This window comes from Siphateles boraxobius, unplaced genomic scaffold (assembly GCF_051911475.1).
Source record: "Siphateles boraxobius isolate OS27281-9 unplaced genomic scaffold, OSU_SipBor_1 12, whole genome shotgun sequence".
NCBI classification, from domain to species: Eukaryota; Metazoa; Chordata; class Actinopteri; order Cypriniformes; family Leuciscidae; genus Siphateles; species Siphateles boraxobius.
The window spans coordinates 21,411,743-21,430,106 of record NW_027508722.1 but is presented as its reverse complement, the minus strand read 5'-3'; the positions used below and the strand labels follow the sequence as shown (position 1 = coordinate 21,430,106).

The 18,364-nt window shown below is 41.0% G+C and overlaps 1 protein-coding gene across 6 annotated transcripts in view; it reads left to right on the top strand.

Moving 5' to 3' along the window:
- The window catches only part of bcam (basal cell adhesion molecule (Lutheran blood group)), a 68,117-nt gene extending 63,064 nt beyond the window's left edge, over positions 1-5,053 (top strand). The window contains exons 13-17 of one of the 6 annotated variants that reach the window (XM_077211531.1): positions 739-777; positions 1,243-1,263; positions 1,546-1,687; positions 1,776-1,875; positions 2,387-5,053. In XM_077211531.1, coding sequence (XP_077067646.1) covers positions 739-777; positions 1,243-1,263; positions 1,546-1,687; positions 1,776-1,872 — 299 coding nt within the window. In that variant the 3' untranslated portion in view covers positions 1,873-1,875; positions 2,387-5,053. Of the gene's footprint in view, positions 1-738; positions 1,019-1,242; positions 1,264-1,545; positions 1,688-1,775; positions 1,876-2,372 lie in introns of those variants that run through there. The other 5 variants (XM_077211538.1, XM_077211523.1, XM_077211552.1 and 2 more) reach the window with 5 other exon arrangements.
- The last annotated feature ends 13,311 nt before the right edge of the window (positions 5,054-18,364 follow it).

Here is an 18,364-nt window from a genome sequence, read left to right as displayed (position 1 = left end):
TGCTTGAGTTGCATGACCTCGTATACCCTTCAGAATCATTTCCGTTTTATACACTACTGATCAAAAGTTTGGAGACTGTACAATTATTTTTAAAAGTTTTTGGAAGAAGACTCTTATGCCCACCAAGGCTGCTTTTATTTGATCAAAAATACTGTAAAAACAGAAATGTTTTGAAAAATTATTACAATTTAAAATAGCTGTTTTCTCTGATAAAATCTAAAAATATTTTCTAAAAATATTTTAAATGTTTTTTTTTTACTCCAGTCTTCAGTGCCACATGATCCTTCAGAAATCCTTCTAAAATGCTGATTTGATGCTGAAGAGAGATTGCTTATTAAAATCTTGCTCATTGCTTATTATTTTATTTTGAGAAAATCATGATTCTTTTTATCAATATATATATATATATATATATATATATATATATTAGAAATTATCCCAAACTTTTGAATAGTAGTGTATTTTTTACATCACAATTTCAGATCAATTCTGTAGACCTCTGAAACTTCAACAATTTAACTTTAAAGTATGATTGGAAATGACATGTAATAACTCTATTTAAACAATTCAAAATATCAGCCCGCAATTTAATTGGGCAGGAGGCTTCTGCATACTTAATGCAAATTGTTTTAATAAATAGTATTTAGTAGGCAATTCTGAACATACCTTGTGTCCCAGATTTATGTGTAAAATGTTAGCTGTTCTCCAAAACCTCATTCTTTTATTTCATCTGTACAGATGGAGGAGAAGGCCAAGATTCCAATGCCGCTAACCGAGGTAGACACTTGTCCCAGCTCTCTCTGCTCATCCTTTTCCTCTCAGGACTCTTTCTTGTACATACTCCATAATCTAACTGTTCAGCTCTTTACATTGTATATTATGTATTGTTTCCAAACACTGTGTATATTGTATATTGTATTACGTATGTGATCTTTGTATGATGTCTGTCCTCTATTTTGTTGATGGTGCACCTTTAACTTTTCCCTTATTTGGGACAATAAAGGATTGTTCTATTTTACCTTCCTCTCTTTCCTTCCACTCTGTGTCTGGGGTGTTTGTCGCTTAATACGGATGTCCTTTCCTTTCATACTTGAGTGTGAGTGTGTGTGTTCGTCTTCATCTCATTGATGGGCCTCGTTATGTGTGTGTTTGTGGGTTAGTGCTGGAGTGTTTTTTTGTTGTTTTTTTACGTGTGCTGTTCAATGGGACTCAACTTTCTCTTTCCCACAATGCTGCTCGAAGGAAACCCCATGTTTAAAACAGGTCTGTATAACCCCTGCTTCTTTTCTGTATGTGTGTGTTTGTATATAATTTCTCAAACTGTGACCTTATTTATCACTGATTACTTTATGGGTCTCGCATTTACTGTCAACAAATGAACAATTGGTAATTGTTCTGGTTTACTTCCTCCCCACCCTCCTCAACACACCCATTCTCCCTCTGTGTCCCCCTTTCTCTTCCTCTTCCACCCATAAGTATTACTTCTTCACACTCACCATTAACCATCAACTTCTCTCGAACTCTTTTCTCGGTTGCTCTTCTCAGCGGAGAAACAGCAGGGGGGCTCGAGTGCGGTCGTGATCGCCGTGGTGGTGTGCGTTCTGCTGCTTCTCATCCTGGTGGCTCTGCTCTTCTTCCTCAGTAAGAAGGGCAAGCTGAGCTGTGGGAAAAAGGACAAGAAGGATATGTAAGTAAACCATTATAACCAATACTTTAGAACCACATGTCCACATATTCATTCTCATCTCTTCTTTATTTGTACTTCCTCCTTGCAGGGCATCTGAGGAGGTGAAAGGTGGTATAGTGGTGGAGATGAAGTCCAGTGAGAAAGGCAATGAAGAGGCTGGTCTGTTAAACAAACCTCATGCATAACAGGTGAGGGGTCAAAGACTAGGTTTAGCACAGTGGTTTTGATTCAGAACTCTGTATATATATATATATATATATATATATATATATATATATATATATATATATATATATATATATATAAAATACACTGTGTGTGTGTGTGTTATTGTTATTGTTATCTTTAGTATTATACTGTTAAAGTATTAATATTTTGAATAAGCTAAGTTTGTATTTTAAAATTAGTTTAGGTTTTAGTAATTAACTTATCTAATTTACGTTTAAAAAAATCAAATCTAATATTTTATTATTTAATTTTATTTCAGCTTTGTTAATTAATAAAAAAATATAATTTTAATGAACTATAACGATTTAAATATAATATTATTAGCATGATTTTTTTTTTATTTGTCAAATAATTTACTGGATCAATTTCACCTTTAAGGATAGTATTACTTTCGGCAGCTAAGTGATGGCCTGCAACAATAGCATGCGTTCATTAACAACATTTCCCTTTTTCACGGTGTTAAAAACGAAGAAGATAAGAGACAAATAAAAACAAGATCTCCAGAGACATAGAGGATGACTTGGTGGAATGAAAAGTGCTCTGAAGGAGGAGAAGAGAGAAGATGGAGGACAAAGAATATGTGGAGGAGAAGAGAGAAGATGGAGGACAAAGAATTTGAATTCTTTTTTGCTGTACAGGTTTTTTTTTTTTTGGGGGGGGGGGGGGGGGTGTTGAACTGAGGGTGGGTTGCAGTTTAGAAGTGGGAGGGGCAATACATTTAAATCTGGCACTACTATGTCCTGATTGCGTAATCAAGGCAATCTTTGTCCAATCAGAAATTTACTGGGCAGTACAACTCAATTCAGAAAAGTCACTGTGGACACTGGATGTTGCTCTTCTTCATACTGTGCTGCACCCTGGTTATGTTGATTATGTCATGTTGTTGAATGGCGCAGTACAGACACTTTTTGCATTACACACTGCATTTACTGTGTACATTTTTGATTGTGAATTGGACACATGCCATTATCCCGAGTCATAGACCCTACAGACCACTATACATTTTGGTCATGATCTGCATGGAGCATATGGATGTCCCATTACATACACTGTCCGGCTGTACATTTAACACAAATGTTCAAACTCAGTTATTCATATCAGCCTTTGTATAGTCAAACATCTATGTTTTTCCCCATATTTAAGACCATGTCCTAAATTCCACACTATATTGTCTTACACCTATGTTTTGAGCTGAAACCAAAAGCCAGAGGTGACACAAAGAATGAAAGTGTGTGAGAATCTCTCTCAGAGCATATATCTGAATGCACAGACCCATTTAGCTCAAGTCTGAGAGTTGTGGAAGTGGTTCAGAATTACAGAACTAACTCAATCATCTCATTTCCTCTGTACTGCACTGAATTTTACTCGACAAGCTTGAACATGTTCAAAGACTTTAACTCAACTCTTTAATTATTAAACATGGGTTAGTAATGGGACAGGTCAGGCCTATCCTCTGGGGTTTTGTCTTTTAAAATGGCTCCTCGTGGGATTATGCGTTCATTCGTTTATATATTATCACCTGAACTTTTCTTTTTGAATGACTAAAGTGCTAAAAAGTAATTGGAAAATATCTATGAGCACAAATCTAAATGGACATGCTGTCTCAATATACTTTTCTTCAATTTATTTTTCAGACGCTATTAATATCACTAGGTTGGCATTATTTATACATATAGAGAAACATATCAAATTAAACACCTTCAGCCTTTTTTTAACTTAAAAGTAGTTGCTTTGTGTTTAGTTGTTAAAGACATAGTTCACCCAAAAACGAATTCTGTCATTATTTACTCATCCTCATGTCATTCCAAATCTATGTCTTTCTTACATGGAACACTAAAGAAAATATTTTGAAGAGTTCCAACTCTCCATAATTAAAGTTAGTGGAGTCCGAACAACGCTGGATCTCACTAATTTTGATTGTATGAAGGTTTTAAAAAAAAAAAAAATTATATATTCTAATATAGGTTTGCAATGACATGAAGGTGAGTACATGATGATCGACAATTTTCATTTTTGGGTGAACCATACCTTTCAATTCTGAGAGTAAGGAACAGTTGAGGGACAGATCATTTTTCCACTGTTGTTACAGAGTGATAATCTTTTTTTTAATTTATCAATATTGATATTCATTGCAGCTTTCATTTTGTTTTGTTTTTTAAACCAAAATATGAACATTGAGTGTAATAGCGATTTCTTTAAGCTCGTATGTGATGTTCCGGGGTTTTATGTTTTGCATATATATGTATTTTGTATCTTTCTTAGTAATAATAGCACACTGTTGTTCAAATGACACAGCTGAAACATTCTAAAATCACTATGTTGTTGGAACACCCTGTCATTTTTTCCCAGGCCCTAATGTTTAAAAAAGCCATGAGCCTTGTTATTTGCTTCAAATAACAGATTCACAATCTGCTTTTCTTTGAGTCGGGTCTTCTGCATGTCAGAGCAACACCCAGAGACAGTTTCTCAAACACCACGCAATTTATCAATAAGGCCATAGACACATGAACATACATGCAGTGCTGTTCTCTACCAACAAAGCAGTGATTCTAGATTGTCTATGCAGCATTGTATGTAGTTGAGTGTTAATGAATCGGTATGCTTTAATTTTCCACTAGACACATGACATAGAACATGAGCTAATACATCTCTGAACATCTCAAACACTGGAAAAAGTATGATGGCCAGTTTATAAAGGCCTCTGTCTCAGACTCCTCGTTGAATTTATTGTACTTTTTATCTTAATGCTATTTTTCACATTTATTGATATCATTTTACAAAATGTACTCATATGTTCTGTAAGTGCAATGTGTGATTTAGAGTTATGGTCAATATTTGCATACCAAGATATTTGAACACCATTTTTTTTAGAATATTGTAAAAGGAAAAATAAGTTTTTCTTAAAGAGGATATAGGCTACATGTCTTAACTACTGAATGTTTTGCAAATTTAGCTGGTATTGCAAGAAAGAAGAGCGCTGTTTCGAAAAAGGTGTCCTACTTTATGGATGTCTGTATGTATGCTTTCCAGGTCTACTGTATATTTTGTGGTGCGCATTTGTGAACTTTGTAGCTTGTCTTCTTCTGATTGGAACTGTGTAGAGTTTATACTGCCAAAAAAACAACAACAAATCCCAAACTGTCTCATGTTTTGTGTCCAAAAAGATCTAAAATTGCTGTAACCTTGAGGTAACAGTTTAAAGGGTGGGTAACTAAACACTAAACCAACTTTTTTAAGTTAATGATCTGTAAGAATGGAGCTTCATAAATGCTGTTCATTGATTCGAGTAAATTTTTTGACGCTTGGGTTTAAAGTGTTTTAATTCTACAATATATGTAAAAACTTCTGAGTGCTGCCCTATTGCCAGTGGGTGGAGTCAGGCTCTGACCAGGGGTCTAGTTATAAATGGCTGAATCAATTGAGTATGTTAAACATTGTTTCTCACCTAAACATTTATATAGAGTTTTCCTTTGGAGTTTCAGTTTTTGTTCTTTACCTGTAATGACAGTTCAGATTTAACTGGCTTTTATCTTTTGTAACAGTCAGGTTAGTATCTCATGCATGATCTTGTTAATCATTAAATGAACCCCCTCAAGGGATTTCTACATGTAAAGACACCCATGTAAAGATACACGCTTCCGTAATTGAATGACATATAACTATGATCATTACATTATGTAATCTGATAAGCGTGGGGTTTGGTTATTTCATCTTTGTGAGAATAAACTGTCTTATTTATTGTTATGCAGCTATAGGAACCTTGGTGAGGATTGTGTTCACTTGCAATTGATTGTGGAGCGACACGATTAGAATGCTGCTAATCCTTGATTCCTTACGTTTAAAGTGCTAAAACAGATTTTATCTTGAATTCTCTTTTATTTGTGAATATGAAATTCAAGTTGTAGAAAAAAAGGCTCAAATTGCAGCAATGTCAACCACAGATATTATTATTATTATAAACTAAACTTCCGAGAGAACAGAGTTTGGAAATGGCCAAACATTTTCATCATGATACGTTTGGACTCTTTACACATTTATTTATTTATTATGCTAAATCAAATTATTCAAACTCAAAATAATGCTTTATTTAATCATTCATTTTGTAAGCCGCCATGAAATATGTTTGATAATGTACAGTGAGGCAGTCATTAGCCTAAAGAAAAATATAGGCCTAATGGCTGACTGTATTATCACTTAAGATATTTATTTATTTTCAATTTTCCTTTTGAAAAGTCCTTTTGAAATTACTTGATTTCGCCCACGAAAATGTACAGAACAATGGAAAACGTGACAGCACCTTTACTTATTGAGCTGTCAGAATGGTGGTGGTCTCATGTCTGTATTTTACAATGTTTTTCCCATTTTGGATCCCTCTTAAATCATTGATTCTGACAGCTCATTCACCCGTCAAACCATCAGCATAGGAACAAATGCATGTTAATGCAGTTTTATATTGAGATGAAAATAAGGACGGAAAATGGAAATTAAATTTATAATTGTCTGCAGATAAGAAAAGATGTTTCGTAAGAAAGGAAATGACATGTTCCAACAGGCTGCAGTTGAAAAAGCTTCTCTAGTCATTTTAGATCGGTAGATATTCTAATGGATAGAATTAGGAAGGATGCTTGGAGAATTATGTGAATAATAAAAGAGAGAGAGGATGTGAGAGAGTCAGCTATATCAGATGATCTCATGCACATTGCTGTGCATTTCATTAAGTGAATGGAGACACTGATGTCTGAATCTATTCTGTTGATTTAAGGATGATTCTCCCTCATCAAAGCAAGTGCCTCTCATCTTCTGCCAAAAACAATCTACTCTGTACTTCTTGGTTGTGTGAATGAGTAATTATAGGTGCACTTTGTAACTTTTTATCCTCTAGCGGTAAAAAAAAACGAAACCATGCATTTTGCGGAAGAACATTGTTTTGGTTTTGGTTCGACTTGTGTGTGACTGTGTGGATAGTTATGGTTCTTTCTCGTAATTAATAAATCCTACTGCTCATAAAAAAAACATCTACAAGGCTTAAGAGATATAATCAGTTTAAACTGAAAGGATCTCAAGCTGACTAGTTTAAGACGTTCCTATAGCTGTACTCATTAATTGATACTGTGCTTCCTTGAAAACAAGTTCCAGCACAGCGCTACAACAACCCAATTAAGTGACCCTTCACTTTAAGATGAACTCTGTTAGAGAGCTAAGCCAATGTTGATTCTTGTTTTTTTATGAGCTCTGTTGTTTTCTCTTTTTGCCAGCTGACTCTCCTCTGTTGGGCGTTTTTTAAAAAGGGTGATTTCCCGGAGGTTCCAGATTTAGCGTGCTCTGGGGCATGGGGGAATGACATAAGTACACAATTTCTTAATATAGTTCATATAGTTATATAGTTAATATAGTTATAATTCAACTTAATAAAGCAAATCAGGGTAAGAGAAAAACACGTTTTGCAAGAAGGATTGATGATGTACTGACTCATTATTTAAAAAAAAAAAGTTACTTAGTGTGCCTAGAGAGAAAGATACAGACCCTTTTTTTTGGGCCCCTTGTTTTATTGGTCCAAAACCCCTGACTAAAACCAGTGTAATTTTTGTAACATAATAATATTTATTTTTAATTAGCTTTTATATTTATATTGTTACAATCCCCGTTTCAAAGTTAGGGATCGTCTTTTGTTTTTCGTTTGAAAGAAAGTGTCTACTGTGGCTACTCACAAATCAGGTAACTAATTGGACCTTTACTCACGCTACTACTCCATTGATCATGTGCTGGTTACTCCACTGCACTCTTCAGATCACTGCTTCTTCACTCTTAACCCCAACCTGGCTACTGACACAACACAAAATCCTCAACAGGTCACCCTATGGCGTAACCTGCGCTCATTCTCAGCCTCCCACTTGCATCCCACCTATCCTTTATGGTCTCATCCTCACTTGCCCTGCTCTCAGTAATCGAAGTTATGAGACTGGAAAGATCAGCTTCCAAATCATCAGTACTCATCTTGCTGGGTCTGTCTTATAATTTGAAGTTAACCACCAGAACCTCCTGCCAACCCTCATGACAAAGGGCATCACAGGAACCGCACTCCAGTGGTTCAAGTCGTACCTCTCAGGTAGGTCCTTCAGGGTGTCATGAAGGGGTGAGGTGTCTAAGTCAAAACATCTACTGGGGTGCCTCACGGCTCAGTGCTTGAACCACTTCTCTTCTCCATCTACATGTCATCACTAGGGTCTGTCATTCAAAAACACGGCTTTTCCTATCAATGCTATGCTAATGATACGCAACTCTACCTCTCAATCCAGCCAGATGATCCAATGGTAGCTGCTCGCATCTCAGCCTGCCATTTTTGGCTGGATGAAGGACCACCATCATTAACTCAACCTTAAAAAGACAGAACTGCTTGTGGTCTTGGCAAACCCAACACTTTATAACAACTTCTTCATTCAGCTAGGTTTGTCAACCATAACTCCACAGGGACAGCCAGGAACCTTGGAGTTGTGATTGATGATCAGTTACACTTCACAGACCACATTGCAATAGCTTCCCTGTCACGCAGTTTTGCCTTATACAACATTAGGAAGATTGGGTCATTCCTATCGAAGCATGCAACACAACTCCTTGTCCAAGCTTTTGTTCTATCAAGACTGGACTATTGTGCTCTTTTGGCAGACCTTCCAGTACTGTCAAACCTCTTTAACAGATCTAGAATGCAGCAGCGAAAGTGGTCTCTAACACCCTTTTCACACCTCTCTTCATCAATTTGCACTGGTTGCCAATAGCCGCTCGTTTCAAATTCATGGCACTGATGTTTGCCTACAAAACAACTGGCTCTGCACCTCTATACCTAAACTTACTATTCCTATGCTTGCATTCTGCAAATGAATAGCGCCTTGTGGTGCCATCCCAAAGAGGCACAAATCACTTTCACAGACCTTTACCTTGACTGTTCCAAGCTGGTGGAATGACCCATTCAAGAAATGGCTAAAGACGTTCTATCAAAACATGACTCATTAATATTAACAGTTAATATTATATTATATTTTATTCCTATTCCATCTGTTTCTTTTTTATTTAACAAAAAACCTTGCTACGTGTACTGTGCTAGACTAACTGGGACTTGTCACAGCACTTACATATTTTTTGGACTATTGTTGATCTGATTGCTTCTATTGTTTTCATCATTTGTAAATTGTTTTGGATAATCTGCAAAATCATAAAATTTAAATGATACATGTAATTTTAGTACTTAAACTTCAACTTCAATTTATGTTTTAATTAGACATAAAATATCAGAGAAAATATCAGTTACTTACTTGGGATAATCTAATTAAATTCAAAAACATCTGTTTAATTTATAAAATCAGACATGGTCTAGCACCTCCTCCACTATGTGATTTTATACATTTTAGATCTAGTGAGGTTAGGGTAACCAGAGGGGCAGTGAGGGAAGACTGCATTATTCCCCGGAGAAAAACAGCTTTTGGTCAGTCTGTTTTCTCCGTAAGTGCAGCGCAGCAATGGAACACAGTGCCCGAAAACATCAGAGAGTCTTTGTCACTCTTTTCATTCAAAAAGAATGCAAAAAAATGGCTTGTAGAGAGCCAAACTTGTGGGCACTAATGCTTTCTGTGTGCACTTAAACATTATATATTTATTTATTTTATATGAATTGTATTTCTTAACCATAATGTGTTGTATGTAATTGTATTTTTGTGATTTTATACCTGTGGTTATTTTTAAGGTTGCCTTTTTTACACCTGGCTGGGGGACTACCGATGAAAATTAGCACTTCTGAGCTAACTCGGGTACATTTACATTGTTTCAATGTTGATTAATGTACACTGTCCCCTTTCAAATAAAGAGAAATTGAAATTGAATTGAATTGAAAATTAGTTGCCGAGACAACATAACGAGACAATAATTTAAGTTCCCTTACGAAGGGAACTCAACGATGCGTCCATCGACGCCATGGGAACGCCCCCAGCGTGACTGCGTCTGAAGCATCTATGTCAACTAGTCCAATGGAAAGAATGAGCGTCACGGGCGGGTGACGTCATGACCAGGATATGATAAAAGCACATCCGGTGCAAACCGGCATTAGCTTCTGTTGCCTCAGCAAGCGATCTGTGTCAAACTGTCTGTTATATTTACTGTTGTCTGTCTGATATATATATTTATGGAAACTAAACAATTGCACAAACTCTGTGTTCTCCCTGCTCGCGCTATTTAACGAGTAGGGACACACACGAGCTTTGTGTGATGGGTTTGGGAGTAGAGCATGCGGTATCAGCCTCCGAGGGGGCTGATTGCCAACATTGTGAGAAGCTTTCGCTTCGCATGCTCCGCTCCCGCCTGTCACTTTTCGAGGAAAGTGGCCGGGCTCGCAATTCTCAGGGTGACAGGTCCCGCGTCTGCCGAGGCAGCGCGGAGAATGCATTCCTGTGGATCGCGAATAGGATCTCTTTACGGGGTTGGAGACGGGTCCGCGGATCTTATCTCCTCCCTTTCCACGAGGGATCCAGTGCTCTCTCGCCGGTCTCGGAAGCCCGCGCTGCGGTCTCTTCCGCCCGGGGAGAGAGAGAAATCAATGCTTCAGTGCTCTACCTCCGAGGAGGTAGATGTGCTGGGCATTGAAAGTGACACAATCATGGGGGAAGTGAATTTGCCATCTCTTTCCCCAGCGTATGAGAAATATATATAGCCTATATATATATATATATATATATATGATAGTTTATATATTATATATAAAATAAAGTGAATATATATAAAAAATATATATAAAAATAATAAGCTGGTGGAAGTGTTTACTAAGGCTGTAGATAAATTAAATATTTATGGCCAGCAGAAATAAGGGGGCACTCGTCCTAAAAATAAAATAGATTAAACGAGTTTCCTTCCCTCTGTTTTTCCACCTCCATCACGGGGCCTTCCATTTTTCCCGATCTGCACAGCGAGCTGTCTAGATCATGGAAAAAGCCTTACTCCTCTTGTCTTTTAGCCCCCACATTCATGTATATTCAGATATTTGGGGGTTAAGAGGGTATGGCTATGGGGCAATACCCCGGGTAGAACAGACGCTTGCGAGCTATCTGTCTCCCGGTTCAGTATTGTACCTGAAGGCGTCGGCTTCTCTCACTAAACCATTAAAGAAAACTATTTTTTAATCTAGTGGGAAAAGCATATATGGCAGTGGGTCTAGCATGGGCCTGCTTGCACACCATAGCAGTGCTACAAGCATATCAGGCTGACCTGCTGCGGTATTTGGACAGAAGTGAGGGAGTTTGGCCCGATGGGGTTTGAGAACTCCGTCGGGCCACAGATTTATCTCTCAGGGATGGCAGCCCTTGTGGTCACTGAGAGACACCTCTGGCTCAATTTGATGGGAATCATAGAGAAAGATACAAGATAATCTCTCCCTCGCTATGTCCAACCCCCTGGGGCTGCTGGGCGTGAGCAGCTCCAGCCGTCTAGTTTCTCATACACAACACAGCAGCCAAAGCCTTCAAAGCAGAAGCCGGATCCGAGGACCGTTCTTCACGCTGAGAAGGCTGCGGCTCAAAAGAAAAAAAGGTCCTGATGTTCACGCATCAGGCCTGTGAGGACAGCCCCGACCGAAGTGGAGCGGTGTACACCTCATTTTACGGTGCCCGTTACATTTCGGGGTCCTCACGAGACCGTTCTGCCAACCCTGCCACCCTCGGTGCTTCAGGGCGCAGCGGTCTCCAGCGAGTCGCTGATGCTATGCTGCGGCACAGCATCGGTTTCGCGCCCTCTGAGGGGGGCCTTAGAGCGGCCAGTTCAGGTAGTTCCTGCCATTATGTTTCAGGCTCCGGAATTGGCTGTCTCGATAACACCAGAGACCAGCCTCGAGGGGCTTCTGCCGAATATTTCTCATTGGGTCCTGCAGATTGTAGAGAAAGGATACAGAATCCAGTTTGGTTCTCGTCCTCCTCGTTACAACGGGGTGCTGCCCACAGTGGTGCATCCCGAGCAGGCTCTGGTAATGGAGCAAGAGGTAAAGGCCCTGTTAGCAAAGGAAGCTATAGAGCAGGTGTACTCACCCGACATTGCGTCGGGTCTTTACAGTCGTTATCTCATTGTTCCAAAAAAGGATGGAGAGCTGCGTCACATACTAGATCTTCGTCTGTTGGAGTGTTTGGTGCTGGAACTCAATTCCAAAATGCTGACACTCAAACAGATCGTGACTCAAATCAGATCCGAGGACTGGTTTGTCACGATAGATCTAAAAGACGCATACTTCCATATCTCCATCCTCCCTCAGCACTGGAGGTTCCTGAGGTTTTCTTTGGGGCAAAGAACACCAGTATCAGGCACTTCCTTTCGGTCTAGCTCTATCACCCCGCACATTCACGAAGCGTGTAGACGCAGCTCTGGCCCCGCCAGGCTGCAGTGCATATGCATTCTGAATTGCATAGATGACTGGCTGATTCTAGCGGAATCAGAACAGTTAGCGGTTCGGCACCGAGGTGTCGTTCTCGCTCCTATGCAGATGTTGGGGTTGAGGCTCAATGCCAAGAAGAGTGTGCTTTCTCCAGTACAGAGAACCACTTTCCTTGGTGTGGTATGGGATTCAGTGTCGATGCGGGCCACTCTGTCGCCCGTTCGTGTAGCTGCTATCCTAACAGCCACAAAAGAGCTGAGGCTAGGCCAGTCACGCACTGTAAAACAGTTAGAGAGACTGTTGGGTCTTGTGACAGCAGCGTTCAACGGGATAACTTTTGGCCTGCTGTACATGAGACCTTTACAGTGGTGGCTCAGGACCAGAGGGTTCTCCCCGAGGGGAAACCAACTTCGTATGATCAAGATCACGCGGCGGTGTCTCCGCACCTTGGTTATATGGAGGAAACACTGGTTCTTAACCCAGGGTCCGGTGTTGGGAGCTCTTTGCCATCGAGTTGTGATCTCGACAGATGCTTCCCTCACCGGCTGGGGAGCGGTATTGGAAGGCCGCTCAGCTCAGGGCTTGTGGAGGAGTCATCATCTCTCTTGGCACATGAATTGCCTAGAGATGATGGTCGTCTTCAATGCGTTGAGACATCTCCTCCCAGACCTGAGGGGCCATCATGTGTTGTTCTGGAACAGTGACTGTTAGGCCTCAGGGCAGCAGCGTCCAATGTGATACCCTTTGACCTGCTGTACGTGAGACCTTTACAGAGGTGGCTCAGGACCAGAGGGTTCTTCCTGAGGGGAAACCCACACCTTACGATCAAGATCACGCGGCAGTATCCCCGCGCCTTGGTTATATGGAGGAAACTCTGGTTCTTGACCCACAGACAACACGTTGGTGGCCTCTTATTTTGGTCCCTCAAGAAATTACGCTGTCTGAGGGCAGTGTATATTCCGGGGGGGGCCAGAATATTGGAGCAGACACCCTGTCGAGGCAGGGGCTGAGGCCAGGGGACTCCACCCCGAGGCGGTGGAGCAAATATGGGAGTTTTACGGCCAGGCAGAAGTGGATTTGTTCTCGTCTCAGCATACGACGCACTGTCCACTCTGGTTATCCCTCACTCAACCAGTCCCCTCGGGGCTGGATGCTATGGTGCAGACGTGGCCGAGGCTACGTCTGTACGCATTTCCCTCCGTTGCTCTGCTCCCAGGAGTTCTGGAGTGAATCCGCCAGGATGGAATAAGCCTATTTAGTAGCACCACCCTGGCCGAGCTGAATTTGGTTTGCGGACCTAATTTTTCTCCTCGACGGACCTCCCTTGGAGGTCCCGATCAGGAGAGACCTTCTGTCTCAGGCAGGGGATGCAATATTGCACCCCCGGCAGGGGATTTGGGAACTGTGGGTTTGGCCTCTGAGGGGGCCCAACTCATAGAGAGTGGTCTCTCAACCGAGGTTGTTTAGACCATTCTAAGCTCCAGAGCTCCCGCTACGAGGAAACTATATTCACTATTTCGAGAGTTTTTTCACTTCTTGGTGTTACCAGCGTCAGTGGGATCCGGTTAACTGTTCAGTAAACACAGTATTCGAGTTTCTGCAAGAACGCTTTGTATCAGGTCTATGTCCTTCCACGCTTAAGGTATAATATGTGTGGCGGCCATTGCGGCTTTCCACGCCCTGGTGGGTAGTACATTTTTGGGTCGAGACCCCCTGATCACTCGTTTCCTTCGTGGCACTTTGAGGCTGAGGCATGCAACTTGCACTAAGGTGCTGGCTTGGGACCTTGCAATAGTTCTAGAAGGCCTATCTGGGGCTCCCTTCGAGCCCTTAGATTTGGTCTCAGAGAAGTTCCTTTCTTTTAAGACTATTTTCTGCTAGCTATTTCGTCCCTATAAGAGTCAGACCTTCAGGCCCTTTCGGTCCCCACCTGCCTTGAGTGCACCGGGATGGCCAAGGCAATCTTACCCGAAACATGGATATGTTCCAAAGGTGCCTACCATTATTCCGAGGCCTATTGTGCTGCAGGTTTCTGTCCTCCCCCATTTTTCGGACCAGGAAAAGCTGAACCTCTTGTGCCAGTGCGAGCACTGGACACTTATGTTCATCGGACTTCTCTGTCGAGAAAATCCAACCTATTGAGCATATAGATAGTCGAGACTATTCTTCTTGCTTGTGAGTCTTCTGGCCAACCATTTGGTGGTCAGGGCTCATTCCACTAGGAGTATGGCTTCTAAGCGTATTATCTGGAGTTCTCTCCAAGACGTTTGTGATGCGGCGGGCTGGTCCTCACCGCTCACATTCATGAGGTTTTACAGCTTGGACCTGGATGCTGCCCCAGGATCCCAGGTGCTTGGTGCAGTGTGACAACAGGCTGACACTCAGGCATTTGAAAGTCTAGCGCTTTGGGTATTCTCGTTCCCATGGCGTCGATGGACGCATCGTTGAGTTCCCTTCGTAAGGGAACGTCTCAGGTTACTATTGTAACCATAGTTCCCTGAGAACAGGGAACGAGACGATGCGTCACCCTGCCATACTTCCTGCATCCCTGTGATCGGCTTGCTTCGGCAATTTTCGAAGCTAATGCCGGTTTGCACCGGATGTGCTTTTATCATATCCTGGTCATGACGTCACCCGCCCGTGACGCTCATTCTTTCCATTGGACTAGTTGACATAGATGCTTCAGACGCAGTCACGCTGGGGGCGTTCCCATGGCGTCGATGGACGCATCGTCTCGTTCCCTGTTCTCAGGGAACTATGGTTACAATAGTAACCTGAGACGTTTTTCATATAATATATATATATTTTAATATCAGTTTTAATTCAATACCAAAAACGTTGTAATATAGTTTTTGTTTTAGCTAACTATAACAACACTTTAAGTGGCATAATTCAGTTTCAGGCACTTAGTAATTTTTACCTCATTAAAAAAAGTGAATACTTATGATGATGAGTAGGCTACTTATGGTAAACATAGTTGATGATTAGATCACATGACCAGCTGAATACAACTGACTTTATTCTGATTAACAGCCCTGTTACTTGAAACTGCATCGCACTGCACTGCTTTTCCATTGTTTTTCTATGTAAACATGCACTAGACAGACAAGTTTGACTGTTGCGCTCGTGTCTAGTATCTTTTGCAGCAGCTTGTGCATTACACAAAATTCTAAACATGCATCTCTGAAGTTAAAAGAAGTTAAATAAATAAGAAAAAAGACCTTCTGGGTCTTGTGAGAGCCCTGATTTCGTAACAATGTCCGTTATGATGGTGTTAGACATGATTATTGCATTTTATCATAATAGTTTGCAAATTGCGCTCATTTACTCTATTTACAATGTGTAGGCTTATTTATGTCCTGATAATTATGTGAGATATTGACAACTGTTCTCATGATAATCGCAGGAATCAACTTTAACAGTGAAAGCCTGAGCGAGTAGGACTCTTGTCCGGTTCCTCGTGCTGTCATATTCTCGTTACCTTTTTCTGGACTCTTCCGACCACGTTTTACTCCGTTTTTTTCGCCATTCTGAAAACGCAGGTCCGATGTTTACTCGTGTCTGAGTCCTCGCTCGGTCAGTCTGCCATTTCCTCTTTCTCTGTTCCTCCGACAATGCTTTTCTAGCTTTCTGCTTCTTATATGACAGCTTTGCCATGGGACGATAGTTGTTCTTATAGCTAGCCGTATCCTGGATGGGGGCGTGTACGCGTGCAGTGCCGTAAAGCAATTAGTTACCTCGCGAGACCTGATATCACACGGCGGCCTGCCGGCCTAAAGTTGCAAGGGTGATTTTGCCGCTCACAGGCACCAGGGGGGTGCCAGACGACCACCGTTCAACACGAAATCAGTAATATAAACATTACAATGACTCCAAAGCTGTTCGGTTAAGGTAAAAAAGTTACTTAGTTCTGCTTTAACAAAATACATCATAATCGGCTAAAACGCATGCGCAGGATACTTTACTTAAGTGCGCACCCGGGTCCGTGTTGCTTTTCCATAGCCTACACGCGAACCACAGCACGGTTCGGGAGCAACCGAACTCAGACCACCTACTCCACGTAGTCTCAGATTCGGTACCCAGTGCGCACCTGGGTCCACATGACAGCGTTCACATTAGCGATTTTTCATGTGAACCGTGCCCCGTTACGAACTAAACTGCCAGTGTGAAAGCCCCCTTAATTTGCTCTTAAATGACGCAGTGAGCAAGACCTCCTCCATTTGTCGCTATCCTCGGCCCTCCATTACATCCCCTGCTGTGTTCGGGTTCAGAGCAGAATGTTATCAAACCAGCCTTGAAGATTTGCGAAATTATCTCGCTTTGCTACTTCAAGTGAGACATTTTTTTAATTAGCTGCTTTTGTGATGAGTTTATTCTTTTTTAATTAGATTATGTGACTGATAGAAGAGATTTCAGTGACATGCGAACCAGCAGGCGAAATGTGGGTGTATTTTGGTTGTCAGTATTCAGGAGGGAATTTCTCATGCTTTAAAGGAGAGATAGCAGAAAAGCCTTGACATTACTCACATAACTGAGCCCTTTCTGTTTATCAGTAGGCTACAACTGAGGCTTTAGTCCACCGCCAAGCACTCTTGATGACCTGTCTAGCTCTCAAGAGTGTATGTGAAAGTGTTCCATATTTCTTCCTGAAAGACAAGTACATTAAAGGGTGATTTGTTTTAGGATATCTTTAGTTCCTAAAATAATATGTGTAGTAGGATACGTTTATGCACATATGAGATAATTTCTATACAATGGGAGGGTGAATGAATAAATCTGTGAGTGATGTTCTATATCCCGTTGTTTAGTTTGCACACGCTGGTAGTGCCTGGTTACAGATCTGGTTAGTTTCTTCTCCTCACTCAGGGAGAGTAATGGTAAACCTCTGAAAATTGTCTGTGAATAGTTTTACTAAAACAAGGAACAGGATAGCAAAGGCAAAATTCTTTTTGTCTTGTTTACATTGTGCATTGCAAAGACAATCCCTCTGGAGTAACCTGTGGTTAAAGGCCATGGTGCAGGTTTTTTTTTTTTTCTTTTTTGGCAATTTTCTAGTTGGTAATAAACATTTAAACAGTTATCCATTGTATTTGATGTTGTAGGGTACTCAAAAATTAAAATATAATACGGCGAAGTAGGTGATATGTTAGCATTTAGCTACAGCTTAGTGCTGATTCTTATTTCTCCCACAATGCATTCCATGACGTCACATGAGGTACTCGCTGACTGTTGGGCGACAGACGAAAGCCCGCGGCCCGCCTTACCATTGAGGGAGAGTGATACGAGGAGTAGCTAGCTAGTGAAAGAGTGACAGTGACAGATTTATAAGTAAAGAAAGATAGATAACGATAGATAACGATAGATAGATAGATAGATAACGATAGATAGATAGATAGATAGATAGATAGATAGATAGATAGATAAGCATAGCATATATAGTGTGAGATAGCATAGCATAACAGATAGCTTAGAGATAGATAAAGAGTAGATCATAAATAAGTCAAAATGGTTTATTACTGTGTTTGTGGCGGGTGCAAGAACTCCAGCAAAACTGGACATAGGGTCCATTCCTTCCCCAAGGACAAAGCGATCTTCCGAAGCTGGGTGCAGTTTGTGAAGATTAGGCGGGCAGATTTTTCAGCGAGCTCTGTCACCGCCTACTCGAGAATATGCAGTGCGCATTTCAAAGAGGAGGATTACAATTCAGGGGATGCCAAGATGGTCTCACTTGGTTTAAAGAGTGAGAGAAGTGCTAAATTACTTCCTACCGCCGTGCCGTCTGTGAACGCAAACCTCTCTGCTTGCCCTGTCCCGAGGTCGAGAGACACCATCTGCCGCAAGCGAGAAATTGCCACGGTAAGCATCATGCTAACGTTAATGTTTACAAGCTGTGTGTTTGCTAGCTCTGTGTGTATTTTGTATACCGTGCTCCCTTTGACACAGCCTCAACTAATTTACAAGCACGATCACTCTGACATTAGAAGAGCATATTTCGTGATTCACGAATAAAAATTAGAATAATAACAAAATTGCCCTGAGGTAAAAGTCCA